Source organism: Onychomys torridus, chromosome 13 (genome assembly GCF_903995425.1).
Source record: "Onychomys torridus chromosome 13, mOncTor1.1, whole genome shotgun sequence".
Classification (NCBI taxonomy): Eukaryota; Metazoa; Chordata; class Mammalia; order Rodentia; family Cricetidae; genus Onychomys; species Onychomys torridus.
Genome location: NC_050455.1, coordinates 5,379,948 through 5,395,103, shown reverse-complemented (window position 1 = coordinate 5,395,103; position 15,156 = coordinate 5,379,948). Strand labels below are relative to the sequence as shown.

Here is a 15,156-nt window from a genome sequence, read left to right as displayed (position 1 = left end):
AAAAAATATGGATCAAGTTTTTTAATAGAGAAATTAAATTTTCTTTCCTCTCTCTTTCCCTCCCTCTCTCCCTCCTTTCTTCTCTCCTTTCCTCCCTCCCTCCCTCCTTTCCTCTCTCCTTTCCTCCCTCCCTCCCTTCCTCCTTCTGTCCCTCCCTTTCTTGGTGCCCAGAGTTGAGTCCAAGCCCTCAAGGTTGTCCTGCTGTGAGCCACACCTCGCCCTCAGACTTAGACTTGCTGGGTTTTGTGTTGTTTTCCAGAAGCTCTATATTTCCAATGCTGTGTTTACTTTGTTTCATCTGAGTTATCAGGTGCCTGTTTAAAGTTGTCCCAAACGGCCTCTTACTGTCTCTTACTCAGTCCCATGAGTATTGATTGCTGCTTGCTCCCTTAATTTCTCTGGAATTTTATATTCTCTTTTTTCTTGGTAATTCCTGCTAAGGGTTGTTGGTTATTGGTAGTCTCAAAGAACCAGAATTTGACTTTATTTAAACTACAGACTATCATCTACATAATAGTTCTGCACCTCATGCTTCTCTGTCCCTTTTTTTTGAACTAGGATCTTGCTGGGTAGTACAGGGTGTCTCAGACTTAATGCTTCCCCAGTTTTCACCTTGCCAAAGGGTTAGACTTCTGTGTGTGTACCCTATGCTGGTCTACCATAAATTTTAATTATTTCAATTAAAATTTATTTCTGATTTCATGTGGTTGCTTCCTTGAATGATATCATTTTGTTAGTGATTTGTAGTTAATCTGCTGGCCTTCTGGTTTTGGCTCTTTTGATTTGCCTTTTTTATTTTTTTGTTTTTTGGCCTTTTCTGAATTACTGAGGGAAGTATGTTGAAAAATCTCTTGACTCTTTCTCTGTGGTTTCCTCTTTGTCATTCTCTCAGTTTTTTTCTTCTCAGGTCTTTGAAGTTGTGTTAGGAAGTGCACACACCCTTGCTGTTGAGTTTATGGGTTCATCCTGGAGAGCATCCTTTTCCTTCTGGTACTGATGACTCATCCCAGGGCCTTGTGCTTACTATTGTTCCCAGCCCCTTTGCATGCTATTGTTACTGTGAATGTTAATAGTAATTTATGTTAACTGATGTATTTATTTATTGATTCATTCTCTGTACTCTTCAGATGTGTTCGTATATAGTTACTTGCTGTTTAAAAGAGAGTTTGCCTCATGTCTGCACTAATATGTGTATCTGTTGTCCTCAGAGACCAGAAAAGTTGTCAGATTCTCCTGAGCTGGAGTTTGCAGGTTGTGAGCTACCCTGGTTGTTTTTCAGTTAACCTCTTTCTTGTAACAAATTCTAGCTTTTTGCTCTCCTTAAAGAATTTGTATTTCATCCTCAAGCCGGAGAGAAGGGTGTTTTATCTTAGTGTAGAGTTCTGGGCTGGTTTGCTGTCTCTTCGTGTGTTGTCTCAGTGCTTTAAAGGAGTCATGTAATAGCTTTGGATGCTCTTCGCTCTGTGTTCTGTAACTCCAGGCAGATGTTGTATATCCTCTTGTACTTTGTGCTTCCTGTGCTGGGCCTCAAGCCCGGGGTCCTGTGCATGCTACACAGGCTCTTCACACCAGCGTGGTCCCCGGCCCCTGTGCACTTTCTTTGGTCTGTTTGTTTGTATGTTCCCTCTTTTACATCTCTGTATTTCTCTAAAGTACTTCCCAGCCCTGTTTTGTTGTTTCTAGCTATTGCTTTCTTAATTTCTATGATTTTATTTCTAGCTCACAAATTTATACCTGATTCCCTTATAAGATCCCCAGGACTTTACAGAAATTCTCTATTTTCCTGTTTTGTTTTGTTGTTGTTATTTGTTTGTTTTTTCTCCTATTCTTGCTAATTTCAAACATGGTTATTTTTAGGTTTTTGAAAACCCCCAAATTTGAATGCTTTCCCTGTGCAGAGGAACTTGCTGGCAAGCCTGACAATGTGAATTTGATCCCCAGGACCCACATCATGAAAGGAGAGAACCAACTCCCTCAAATTGCATCCCACTGCACACAGGAGAAAAATAAAGCTTTAAAAATTTAATGTTACTATTATCATCTCATTTGTTTATCCTTTTGGATTGAAATAAAATTCATATATAACAGCCACTACGTTAGTACCATTACCATGTGTCACTTAAAACCCAAACCCAAACCATGAAACTTCCTGTCTGCAGCAGGAGCCGGCTCAGTGGAAAAGGCCAAAGGCGCTGGCTGTGGTCGGTCTCACACTCGGCCTCCTGCAGGGATGGCCTTCCTTCCTCTTCCAGTGTGCTTTTGTTTCCCAGCACGTGATGACTTACTATCAAGAGTGCTTGTTTGCTATGCCTTGTAATGATAAGAGTGATCCAGGATGTGTTATAGATTGGATTACAAAGAGTTAATCAGATTTGGAGGTGATGTATATAATTAAAACTCAGATGTGTGACTGTTTTTTTTAATCAGAACTAAATTATTAAGTGTGTAAAGATATAAGCTAGACAAAGACCTGAAGATGAGGTTTTAAAATTCTTACTAAAGATTAGTGATCTGGATTGACTAATAAATTAAAAGTTGTGTTTTTGTATTTTTTTCAAATGGTGCTGTTAGAAATAACCAATATTGCAGGGTGGTGGTGGCGGTGGCACACATCTTTAATCTCAGCGCTCGGGAAGCAGAGGCAGTTGGATCTCTAAAGTTTGAGGCCAGCCTGGTCTACAAGAAAAGAAAGATTTCTCTAACTTAGGGATTCATTAGCAATGAGTATTTATGATGCCTGCCAAGTGCTGCTGTGTTCACATCTGGAAAGCTCTGTAGTAACTAATTAGAGGTGACACGTACGGGGAATTGCTGAAGTGGACATCAGAGTAAGGTCTGGAGGGAGGAGGGAAAGAAGGCAGGAGATGTGTGGAGCATAGTGAGCGCATATATCCAAGTCTTCGGAACCTGCAGACCGAAAATGAGGGTTTGGGAGAAACTAACCAACCATTTGCCTTTTCCACCATAAGACAGGTGTTGAAGACCATCTTTTATTTGTGTGTGTGTGTGTGTGTGTGTGTGTGTGTGTGTGTGTGTGTGTGTATGTGTGTCTTTGTGTCTTTCACCCTTTTGTGAACTCTCAGATGTAGTGAGTAGTTTTCTTCAAAATTTCATTAGGAAGCTTGCCAAAGGCGTCCTTTAGAGGCCACTGTCTGAGTACCCTTCCAGGCCATCAGTAACACTGCCTACCAGTGACGGACCCAGAAGTAAGCTGAGCTGTTAGACATTCAGTACTAATGCTGCGAGTCTAAAGACAGCACTCTCGGACACTTCTCGCTCCTTTTATGTGTTGTGCTGTTACCTTTGCAGGGAAAAGTCTTCCATTAGTAGCCATGCAAATATGTTCATTATGAAAGCACACTTAATTTTTTAAATGTAATTTAAATAACAGTAGACCTGTTAGAGATCATCAATAAATGAAAAATTCTGTTTGGATAACCTATTAGAAAATTTCATTTTACTGTGAGATTTTTTTTAAGTTAGAACACACTTTAACTGTAGTCTACTTTCCAATGCACTTGAAGTTATGAGGGATATTAAATATGATATTAGTAAGTTTAACATTAAAAAGCTTTAGAAGGCATTGAAATGCATTTATTGTTTTGTTTTTATCCAGTTTAATAAGACAGACAGCAGCCCTTCCATATGAATCTTTCATCCACTCGTCCACTGTCTCTCTTGTCTTACCAAGCTGTCTCTTCCAGCCGCCCACACAGAATATGCCTATGGGTCCTGGAGGGATGAGTCAGAGCGGCCCTCCGCCCCCTCCCCGCTCTCACAACATGCCTTCAGATGGAATGGTGGGTGGGGGCCCTCCTGCCCCACACATGCAGAACCAGATGAACGGCCAGATGCCTGGTAAGTTTTCTCCTCTAAGACATTAACACCAGAGTTGCTTAGCAACTGAAACGACATGGGGGCTCAGGGGATACTAGATTGTTGATGACAAAACTGCTTTGAATGCCCCCGAGTCCAAGCTCTCCTCGAGTTTGTTAGCTACAGAGCTACGTGACCTGTATTCAGTGTTTATCAGGCTGCCCTAGGGCTTTGGTGTAGCTGACACACAGCATTCCTCTGATGAACAGAACTGGCTAAATTTAGTCTGTCTGAAACTATGCAGCACAGTTGGCTTTAGGAGCTTTTGAGGGGAAAGGGATGGTGCCATGACTTAAGAATTCAAACCTGTTCATGAAAAAGAACCATGGCGTTTATTTACCTAAAAATGTGTTGATCTCAGAAACAGGAACACTGCAAAAGAACATCGGGGGACAGGAACAGAATTGTCCCTGAAGTGCTGGTGTATTTAGTATTTCCTTGCAGATATTTCTGAAGCCAAATCTAGATTCTTATTAGTATGTATGTTTATAGATATCATTAATATGGAAATTGATTTAGAAGCAGTGTTAAAAGCTGAAAAGTAATACAAGCTCTCACATATTGAGCCTTTCCCTTTGTCCGTTTTTACTTTAGTATCAGTATAATGGTAACCTTTTTAGGCTATGGGTGTTCATCTATTTAACCTTTTGCCACAGAGTGTCCTTAAACTATTTTGTTTTTGTAAAAACAGTATCTACAGCATAAATGTTGCTAAAGCATACTCTACCTTTAATTTGAGAAAATTTTTACTTTCTGAAGACTAAGGTTATTTTCATTAGCCAAAAAGAAAAGAGCACTATTTAGTTAGCAGTGGAGTAAATTACAATAACATTTTTCTTATTAACCTGGATAATAGACATACACAAGTCTCTCCTTTGCCTGGTTGTGTGGTTGGTTGTGTTGACACCCAAGGATGATGGATTTAGTCAAAGAAACAGAGGGGAACACTGAGTAGAAGAGACAAGGTAGTCTGGTTTAGAAGATTGATGTGCTGCTGGTGATGCAGGCTGTAAATGTGTTTCTCTGGTTCTCGCCTGTTTCCTGCTAAGGCTTGCAGCATGGATGGCCCTCACACAGCGTGGAGGCAGGAGTGCAGGCAAACTGTTTAGTTTGCAGTTAGGCTGCAGTGGAGAGAAAGTTGCCTGCCAAGTCACTGTGTGGCTCTCCAGGACACACAGTTTTAGAACTGTGACATAGAGCTAGTCCAGGTTACCCAAGTGGGAGCTCTGTGAGTCTGTGGTAGAACCTTTGATGAGAACTTGTACCTATGTCTCCGGGGCCTAAGACCAAGGAAACAGCTGAGAAGCATACAATTACTGTTAACCTGACATCTTGGTTTATTTATAAAGCTATATGTAATAGAGATAAATTCTTTCTTATTAAAATTTTCAATGCTTATGTATGTGGATGTATATGGAGTCAGAGGAAAACTGAGGAAGTGGCTCTCCGCCTTCCTGAGGAAGGGTCCACTGTGTACTCAGGCTAGCTCGATGTGGACTCCCTTCTGTCTCTCTTCATGTCACTCAGCAGTGCTGGGATCTCAGATGTGTGCCACCATGTCTGGCTTCTTTATGTAGATTCCAAGTGTGGAACTCAGATCAACAGGCTTGCACTGCAGTAAATACTTTTACCTGCTAAGGCACACCCATAAAGTTTTCTGAGCAAAGATTATCAACTAATGATGAAATTGTCTAGAATACTATACAGCTTCTAAAACAGTAATTTCTAAATACCCATTACTGTCTTAAAAGACAGTTTACTGTATGGTATAAGAGAAAGTAGAAGACTTATATATTCTTTCATCTGTTTTAAATTTCCTAGTGTTTTTTGTTGTTGGTTGGTTGTTTCAAGACAGAGTTTCTCTGTGTAGTCCTGGATGTCCTGGAACTTGCTCTGTAGACCAGACTGGTCTCAAACCCAAAGAGATCTACCTGTGACTCTGCCTCCCAAGTGTTGGGATTAAAGCCTGCATCACCATGCCAGCCCCTAGCATGGTTTTAATAATTTTATTTAATAGTTCATTTATATATTTAAAACTATATATATATATTTTAATAGTTGGGTTACATCATTTGATCTTAGCCAAATAATCTCAGTCAGAGCTTTTTTTTTTTTAAATTTATAACAATTTGTTAATGACAATCTTTTGCTTGTTTTGCTTTTGGTAAGCATAGAAAGTAAAAGTAATTTCACACGCCTATGGAACCCAAATCAAAAGGCACAGATGTTTCTGCTCCCTTGCTTCTTCAGACACTTAGTTCTGGGTTTGGGGAGAAAGGAAAAGGGGCTCCTATAATTTCTGGTTTCCTTTCTTTTTCTTCTCCTCCCCTTCCCTCCCTTCCCCTCCCCTCCCCTCCCCTCCCCTCCTCTCCCCTCTCCCTCTCTCCCTCATCCAGCCCTTGGGAGGCCCTGGCTGGTTGGGCCAAGGTGCCCCAGTAGGTGAGGGAGCCAGGCCATGCAGACCCAGCTGGCTGCCACAGCCTGCAGCATTGATCATTGGGAAGTTACTCACACCATGCAGACCCATGTCCATGTGGAAAGTTTTTATTATTAAAGGGGGAGGGAGAGGGAGAGGGAGAGGGAGAGGGAGAGGGAGAGGGAGAGGGAGAGGGAGAGGGCGAGCAGGCTAGCGCAAAGGGAGAAGAGTTTTTTTCTTGCAGGGGACTTTATATAAGATGACATCAAGAGCTCAGTGGGTCCCCAAGGGGCAGTTCAGAATACTGACAACAGCTGTTTCATTTTCTTCGGTGCCCATGTCACATTTTTTTTTAAAGTATATACATGTTTTGCCTGCATTGTATGTCTGCACCAAATGTATTTGTGGTGCCCCAGAAAGCCAGTAGAGCATAGGATCCACTGGGACTATACTTATAGACAGACAGTTGTGGGCTGTGGTGGGTGCTGAGAATCAAACCCGGGTCCTCTGGAAGAGCAGCCAGTGCAGTTAACCACTGAGCTATCTCTCCCGCCTCACACCTTCTTTATGGATGTGTCTAATCTGTACACCATTTTCTGATGATAGAAATGAAGTTTCTAGTGTCTTGGTATGTCTATGCATATGCGTATAGTTTTACATCCATACTTAGGTGTACCCCAAAACTTTTCTATGTGTGGAATTCCTAGAACTTAAATTATTGGATTACAAGTACATTTCAACCTGGATGTAGTGGTGAATGCCTGTAAGCCCAGTCTTCAGAAGTGGAGGCAGGAGGGTCAGGAGTTGTAGGCCATCCCTTGCCGTGTAGTCAGTTTGAGGCTGGTCTGTGCTACAGAACATTCTGTTGTCATAAACCAGGGCACTTTAATCATTGCTCTGTATAAAAACAGTACTTAGATTAGTACTCCTTCAGCAGTGCATGAAAGTGTTTCTTCATGATGTGCTGGAGCAGTGTTTAAGAAAGGTCCCTCTGAACCCAGACCTCACTAACTGGGCTAGGCGAGCTGGCCAGCAGGCCCCAGAGATTACAGGTGTGCGTTTCTCTGTTTTACACATGTTCTGGGACTCAAACCCACGGACTCATGTCTGCATGGTAAGCAGTTGACCAACTGAGCCATGTCCACAGCTTCTAGTTTAGTGTTTTTGTTAGGTTCGAATTGATTTTTATGTAGCTACATTTATCCATTTATTATGGCTCTGAGCTTTCAAGCATGTTTAAGGCCTTCCCCTTCCAAGATTATTTCTAAGTTCTCATTTTGAAATCATCATTAATGATTTGTTTTCCTTTAATATGTAAAGTTTTTATACATGAAATTGCTTTAGTGGAAGGAATGAGGTACAGATCCAACTGGATGTTTTTTCCGAATGGCTGTCCCATTGTCCCCGCCCTCTGCTGAACTCTGTGTTGCCCGTGATTTAACGTTACATGTTACATTGTTGTTTATCGTTTGCTGCGTTGAGGAATGTTTTTACAGTCCTGTGCTCCACTTTCCTGTCTGTGTCTGCTAGTTACCACACCCTTAGTTACTCCTTGAGTTGTCCTAACAAGTTGGTGGTCCTTCGTTATTCATCTCAGACAGTTCCTGGATTTTCAAGATCAATTTCCTCATCTCGAAAGTGGGAAAATATCAGCATGTACCTTGTCAGAGTTCCCTGTTTAAACTGTTTACTTATTTCCTGTTGACTAAATGTTCACGTTGTTGCTTAGGCTGTTACTACAGTAATGAAAAAGACTTGTGCCGTACATCTCTTGAACTCATTTTCCATTCTGACTATTTCTCCTCCAAGGGCCTAACCATATGCCAATGCAGGGACCTGGACCCAGTCAGCTCAACATGACAAACAGTTCCATGAATATGCCTTCAAGTAGCCATGGCTCCATGGGAGGTTACAACCATTCCGTGCCATCATCCCAGAGCATGCCTGTGCAGAACCAGATGACAATGAGTCAGGGGCAGCCGATGGGAAACTATGGTCCCAGACCAAACATGAATATGCAACCAAATCAAGGTAACTGCTCGTCACTCCTTCCTCTTTCCGAGCTCTGTCCCCCTCACGCCCCTCCTCTCAATTCATGATCTCTTCCTTAGTTATTATTGGGGTGTGTGTGTGTGTGCGTGTGTGTGTGTGTGTGCGTGTGTGTGTGTGTGCGTGTGTGTGCGCGTGCGCGTGCACGCGCCCACGCCCCCGTGCGTGCCCATGCGTGTGTTTGCTTGAACATATATACACATGCATATACAGCTTGAGTCCATTTTGCATTGCTGTGTTTATGGCTAACCATATGTGACCGGATAGCCAATTTTGGAGCTTGTTCCTGAGCAGCCTGAGTCTCCCTTTCTGGGCAGCCGTTGACCACTTGAAATTCTTCATCTAGGTGTAAGACCTAGTGGAATTTCCTCTGTGCATGTTGGCATGTCAGCTGGTGGTGTCCTGCCATCTTGTGTTACCGAGATTTCATGGGTACATTTTTCATTATGTCTAACAGACACTGTTTAGCACCAACTCTCCTGGGTCCCTGGTTGGCTCTTAGGGCATTCTGTTGAGAAGGGGTGCTTTTAAAGACATGTTCCCACTCTTCCATTGAGGCTGGCCTAAGCTTTCCTAAGTCTGCCTCGGCCTCTCCATTGCTGAGATTGTATGCATAAGCCCCAGCCTTGAACTTATTATTTTTCCTGATTAGAGTTCTGTAGGCTTGTTGGTTTGCTTTGGTGATTTAAGACAGAGTCTCTGTCCAAGTGTGAAGTGAGTCTTCAACATTGAGTTGAAATTGTCTTTTTATTTGTGTTTAGAAATTAAATTGCCCAATTTGCCTTTTCAAGATTGTTTGCCTTTTGCACATTTTATTTGGAGTTCTGTTGTTGAATTGTTTCATAATGCTGGTACTGGATAAGGCAGCATTTTGTTTCATGTTGGAACACTGGAGTGCACAGTTTGCTTTCACAAGCACACTATCCTAAAAATCACTAGCCTGGTCCCTTTCACTTGCTGGGGGCACTTGTGATGACTTTCCTGTGTTTGAGGCAGGGATGGTCCTTTTGAAGACAGGGTGTGCCTTTGTGTCCACAGCTACGTAGCATACTGGAACATGCTACCGTTTATTGCCAGGCTCAGTGAAGTTTTTACCATGTTCCTCTTTTAAGTATCCTGTCAATAATAACTAAAAACCAGTAAATGGAGCTCTGATCTGCTAATTGCTGTGTTAAAGATTTGGCACATGGCCTTTTTAAAGATATTTCAAGTACAAAATGTAGTGAGCCTTGATCTTCATTATAGAAAAAAAACCTCAGATCACGCAAAGGTACTCAGATAAAGGAAGAACTGGTTGTGTTCATATTATTTATGATGAATTATTGTAATTTCAAAATACTCATACAGTCTGGGCTTTTTACCATTTTGATGAGACAAGCCTAGGTTAGTTATTTGGGATCTATTGGATGGTAAGCTGACCTGGTAAATGAAAGCTTTGTCAAGAAGTTTTTTTGTTGTGTCATCATAAAACAGTTCTTTTTTAGGTAGTTTTTATAAAAATAAGCCACATGCTTTACATTTTTTTGTTTAGACATAAAAACACGGCAGTGGTTAAAGCATACTGCTTTGCAAATAGTTCTTTTTTAGAAAGCTTGAAAAACTCTGAAAATGAAAAAGAACTTTGTCACATTTTTACCTCTCAAGCATTTCTCACAGGACCCAAAGTCCTGGGTCCAGTTCTAGGTGCTGTTCTGCTTCCGGGCTAAGATTTAATAAGGCTGCTCTTATGTTCTGGTTTTGTTTTATTTTGCACTAAAAATGGCAAGAATCCTTAGACAAGCCCCATCGTTACACATTATCTTTGTGTCAAGGAACACTAGAAAACTTTAAAAGTACTTGCTCTTGTCTTCCACGGGGCTGTGGCGGGGTGGTGTGCTTTGTTAAGATTTATTCTATGTATGTGTTTGCCTGCATGGATGCATGTACACCATGTGTGCTGTTGCCTTTGGAGGTCAGAAGAGGGTGCCCCTGGAGCTGGAGTCAGTGGATGGCTGTGAGTCACCATGTGGATGCTGGGAACCAAGCGCAGGTCCTTGGCAAGACCAAGTGCTTGTAACCCCTGAGTTTGTTTGAGATGGGGTTTCTCTGTGAACTCCAGGCTGGCCTTAAGCTTAGACCCCCCCCCCCCCCCCCCCTTGCTCAGCCTTCTCAGTTCTGGGCTTACAGCCATGTGCTACCATTTTTTAAATGGGGTTTTTGAGTCATGGAAACTGAATATTAGTGAAGTTTTAAGATTCAGCTTATGTTAGGGGTCAGGAATGTAGCTCATTGGTAGAATGAGTGCTTTGTACGTGCAACACCCTGGGTTTGAGAAAAGGAAAGGAATAAAGGTTTGTAAAGTGACTGAGCACAATAGAAAAAATAACAACTTGAGTTGTGTTGCAAGAAAAAAAAGAGGTACAATTGAATGGCAGGTGACTAGTGCATTGTATCATTTACTAACATATTTGTAAGTAATGCTTAGTGATATTCTTATGAATTGACTGATTATCTTGTAGTTTCCCTTTAGATTTTCTTGCTGGGTTTGTACTCTTAGGTGCATCCATACAGCACAAGTATTCTACACTAAGCTACATCTCACCTTGCCCCTTCCACCTCCAGTAGCAGTGTTTTCTAATGAGGACTCTGCAGGAAAGAGTCTAAATGCACTTGTTCTAGTAGCTGCTATAAGAATTCTGTTGCCCCCTTCCCACACCTCTACTTTGAATGTGAAATTAATGGGGGAAAAATCAAACTCCCAAACTTTTTACATTGTATTTTTAATAGTCCATGTGAAATAATCTAATGTGTACTGTATTCATCTTTAGCTTTTAGATTGCTTAAGAAGTAGAGAAATACCACTGGCGCTGATGTACTTAGGCCTTGTGGGATAGAAAGAGCGGTAGAATTGTGGAATTCCTTTGGACTTTTAATTCTCTGAAAAATATTGAAATTCGTTTTATAAATGAGCATATAAAGTACTGGGCTCCATTATGATATTGTCATATGCATTTTATTACACTTCGTTTTAACTTGTCCACCTTCCTGACTGCCCACCCTTGGGCCTGACCCCTCCGGCTGGTCCCCTTCCTTTCCTCTCAGGAGTGCTCTTTCCCTGTAGGGATTCTAGCCCCCTGTCATGGTCTCTTTTCTAGTTGGACCTCGTGAGTAAAAACTGTTTTTACCATTTAATAGTTTGTGAAAAAGTTTAAATTGACACAAAAGTTAAAGTAACAAAAACACAAAAAAACGGTGTGCTGCGAGAGCAGTGTGTGCTGCGGGAGAGAGCAGTGTGTGCTGCGGGAGAGAGCAGTGTGCTGCGGGAGAGAGCAGTGTGCTGCAGGAGAGAGCAGTGTGCTGCAGGAGAGAGCAGTGTGTGCTGCGGGACAGAGCAGTGTGCTGCGGGAGGGAGCAGTGTGTGCTGCAGGACAGAGCAGTGTGTGCTGCGGTAGAGAGCAGTGTGCTGCGGGAGGGAGCAATGTGTGCTGCTGGAGAGAACAGTGTGCTGTGGGACGGAGCAGTGTGCTGCGGGACGGAGCAGTGTGTGCTGCTGGAGAGAACAGTGTGCTGTGGGACGGAGCAGTGTGCTGCGGGACGGAGCAGTGTGTGCTGCAGCAGTGTGTGCTGCGGGACGGAGCAGTGTGCTGCGGGATGGAGCAGTGTGCTGCGGGAGGGAGCAGTGTGTGCTGCGGGAGAGAACAGTGTGCTGTGAGACAGAGCAGTGTGCTGCGGGACGGAGCAGTGTGTGCTGCAGCAGTGTGTGCTGCGGGACAGAGCAGTGTGTGCTGCGGGAGAGAGCAGTGTGCTGCGGGACGGAGCAGTGTGTGCTGCAGCAGTGTGTGCTGCGGGAGAGAGCAGTGTGCTGTGGCAGTGGCGTGCTGTGGCAGTGGCGTGCTGTGGCAGTGTCGAGCTGTGGCAGTGTCGAGCTGCGGGAGCCGTGTGCACACATACAGACCTGCATGGAGAGGGGCAGGAGCACTGAAAGCCAAGAGGCAGGGACCTTGGCTGCTCTGTTCCCGGCCTGCGTTACAGTGCTTGAGGTCATGCAGTCTGTTTCTTTGATGACTAGGAATTGGAAATAAATGTCTTGGTATAATCTGGAAAGATGGCTAATGAAACGCCAAATTAGAACAGAAAAGCCTTCTGGAGATGACCTACAGTTACATTTGCTAGAAGCAGTGTATTTTTTGTTCCCAAACATTAATTGTAGCTTTCCTTAATAGAATTTTATTAATTAAATGTCAGGTATAAAGAGTTTCACAAATTATTATTTTGAATTAAGAATGTGCTTCATAAGCTCCATGTACATAATAATTCTTTGGACTTAGATTCAAGTCTTGATACCAGTGTTTACTTTGATAAATCGACTAAAATTCTTTAAGATTAAGTGACGTGGGCCAGTGGGATGATTTGGTGGGTAGGAATGTTTGCTGCACACACCTGAGAACCCGAGTTTCTTCTTCTGCTCGTGGCGGAAGGGGAGAACTGATTTCCAAAATTGTCATCTGGATGGCTGTAGAGTTGGCCCAGTGGTTACTGGGTCACTCTCGAAGACCCGAGTTCAGTTATCAGCACTCCCATGATGGTTCACAGCCATCCACAACTCCAGTTCCAAGGAGTCTGATGCATATATACATATATTCAGGCAAAACACAAATCAAATGAACTTTAAAAAAAATTGTCTTCATGTACTAGGCTCTGCTGACTCCCCATGGGAGGCCTTACCTTTTCGGAGGTGGGGATGGGAGGGTAGGCTAGGGGGCAGAGGAGGGAAGAGGGGGGTCTGCGGTTGGTATGTCAAGTGAATAAAAACTTCCTTAATTAAAAAAAAAAATTGTCTCTGGCCTACTCCCCTCCCCAACCCCCACCAACTCATTTCTACCATTACTAATGATGGTGATAAAAAATTAAGTAAAGTGATTCCTGTAATAGTTCTGATTCAGTAAGCATTTGCATAATTTATATGAAACCATTTGGCCGGAGTTTTTCAAACTTTTTCTTTTTAGATGATAGATGAACACAAAAAACTGACATTGCTCTTAGCCTATTGCAGCCACATTCCCTTAGTTGATTTCCAGCCCAAGACTCCTCCCTTCTGAGTGGAGAGCAAATCGGAGGGGTTTTGACTTTCTGGGAGAATTATGGAACTCAACTGCATGCCATTCTGCGGTCTACAGGTTGACATCAGGAAGTGGAAGAAGTGTGGGTAGGCTGCAGCACCCAGAAGAGCACTGGGGTGGCGCCTCTGTTGTCTTCTCCCTCAGCCTCAGGAGGCAGGGCTCACTTGGCACGGATATGACAAAATGCATACACAGTTACCTGTGCTGTGGGCTTCGTAATGTAGGTTTGATTAATGGATTGCCAACATGGTTAGTTTACATCTTTAATCATTACTCCTGCTCCATGACTCCAAACTCAAACCAAGTTTAGGAACTGTAGGACTCTAATATAGAAATGAAAATAATTGTAGTATATGGGATTATAGAGGACTGTTTCCAGTACTGGCCTCACTGCTTTGGGGGTAGATCCCAAGTCACTTACTAAATTTTGAGAGTAGAAAATTAGCAAATGAAAGAGCTACTTGAAGCATTCCATGGGAGTGTCTTGTTTGGTAACATGTTTTTAGTGACTGAATCACATCATCTTTGCTCTTCCATTGCGGATACCATGGTTGCTGAGGTAAAGAGTTTGAGGGATATTGCTGCCTTTCAGTTGCAGTTCAGAACTGTGTTATAATATGTCATTTTCTAGTTATAAAAGTTAACCTCTGTTTAATTTGAACACTCTGGAAGATATATGAAGCATCGAATGCAAGCTAGGAATCACCTCCAGACTTGACATGTTTTGAATTATTCTTTATGCATATCCACAGGTACAGTAGCATACTTAGGCTGTTCACAGAAATCTTCGTAGTTTTCGTTACACAATTGTTTATTTTTTTTTCCTCCATATTCTTTGTTGAAGACAGTGTCAGATGCTTTGTTTTGCTTTGGTCACACTGTATAATGTGTGTTGATTGACTGGCTAGTTTTCATTACATAAAATAATTGATGTAAAAACAAGGAATATCTGAAGTGAATAATAACGTGTGTGGCTGTATTTGTAGGAAGTGATTATCTGTACTAGATTGATTTGCAAGCCTACCCTACTCTGTAGTGTACATTCCTAGAGTGGGCAGCCCTCTTTCCATCAGTGTGTAGGAAGGACACCACGCATTGTGAACAGAACTGAGGTTCTCAGCTCCTCATGGAGGTGGTGCAGAGCCCCTGGTCTGAGCAGTACCATCCTGTCTCGTTCTTTCTGGTTTTAAATTGATCTTGCATGGTGTCTGGGTCCCAGGAGGGAGGTGACAGACTAAGGAAGGTGGTCCCAGCATGCTCAGATGGCACAGTCTGCCTGGCAGTGGCTCCTGCTGGATTACTGTTCTCCCGGAGAGAGAGCTTTCAAGTGCGGCTGAGAATTCGGTTGTGCTAGATGTTTGTGGATTCCACCCCCCTTTATATTTACCGTTTTTAGTTTGGCTCCAGTATACAGATACGCTTTAACTCTGTTACTGCTAAGTGAAGAGTTCTGTGGCCATTTCATAAGACCTAAGGTGAGAAAGCTTTCAGGCTTCCATTTCTTGAAAATGAAGTTATACAAAGGCCCAGATAGGTTGACAATAAAATGACAAGTAATAGCATTGTGAATACCTTATCATATAGGAAATATAGTTAAAGGTGTAAATTCATGAGCATAGAGGGATAACGTTATACTCATGAACACTCAAGAGTGGCTGCTGCTCCAGAAGACCCAGGTTCGCTTCCCAGCACCCACAGAGCAGTTCACAACTGTCT

The 15,156-nt window shown here is 42.7% G+C and overlaps 1 protein-coding gene across 3 annotated transcripts in view; it reads left to right on the top strand.

The window, feature by feature from the left end:
- Ss18 (SS18 subunit of BAF chromatin remodeling complex) overlaps positions 1-15,156 on the top strand; it is a 69,550-nt gene that overhangs the window by 36,945 nt on the left and 17,449 nt on the right. For all 3 annotated transcript variants that reach the window (XM_036204842.1, XM_036204844.1, XM_036204843.1), the window contains exons 4-5: positions 3,705-3,858; positions 8,102-8,323. In XM_036204842.1, coding sequence (XP_036060735.1) covers positions 3,705-3,858; positions 8,102-8,323 — 376 coding nt within the window. The remainder of the gene's footprint in view (positions 1-3,704; positions 3,859-8,101; positions 8,324-15,156) is intronic.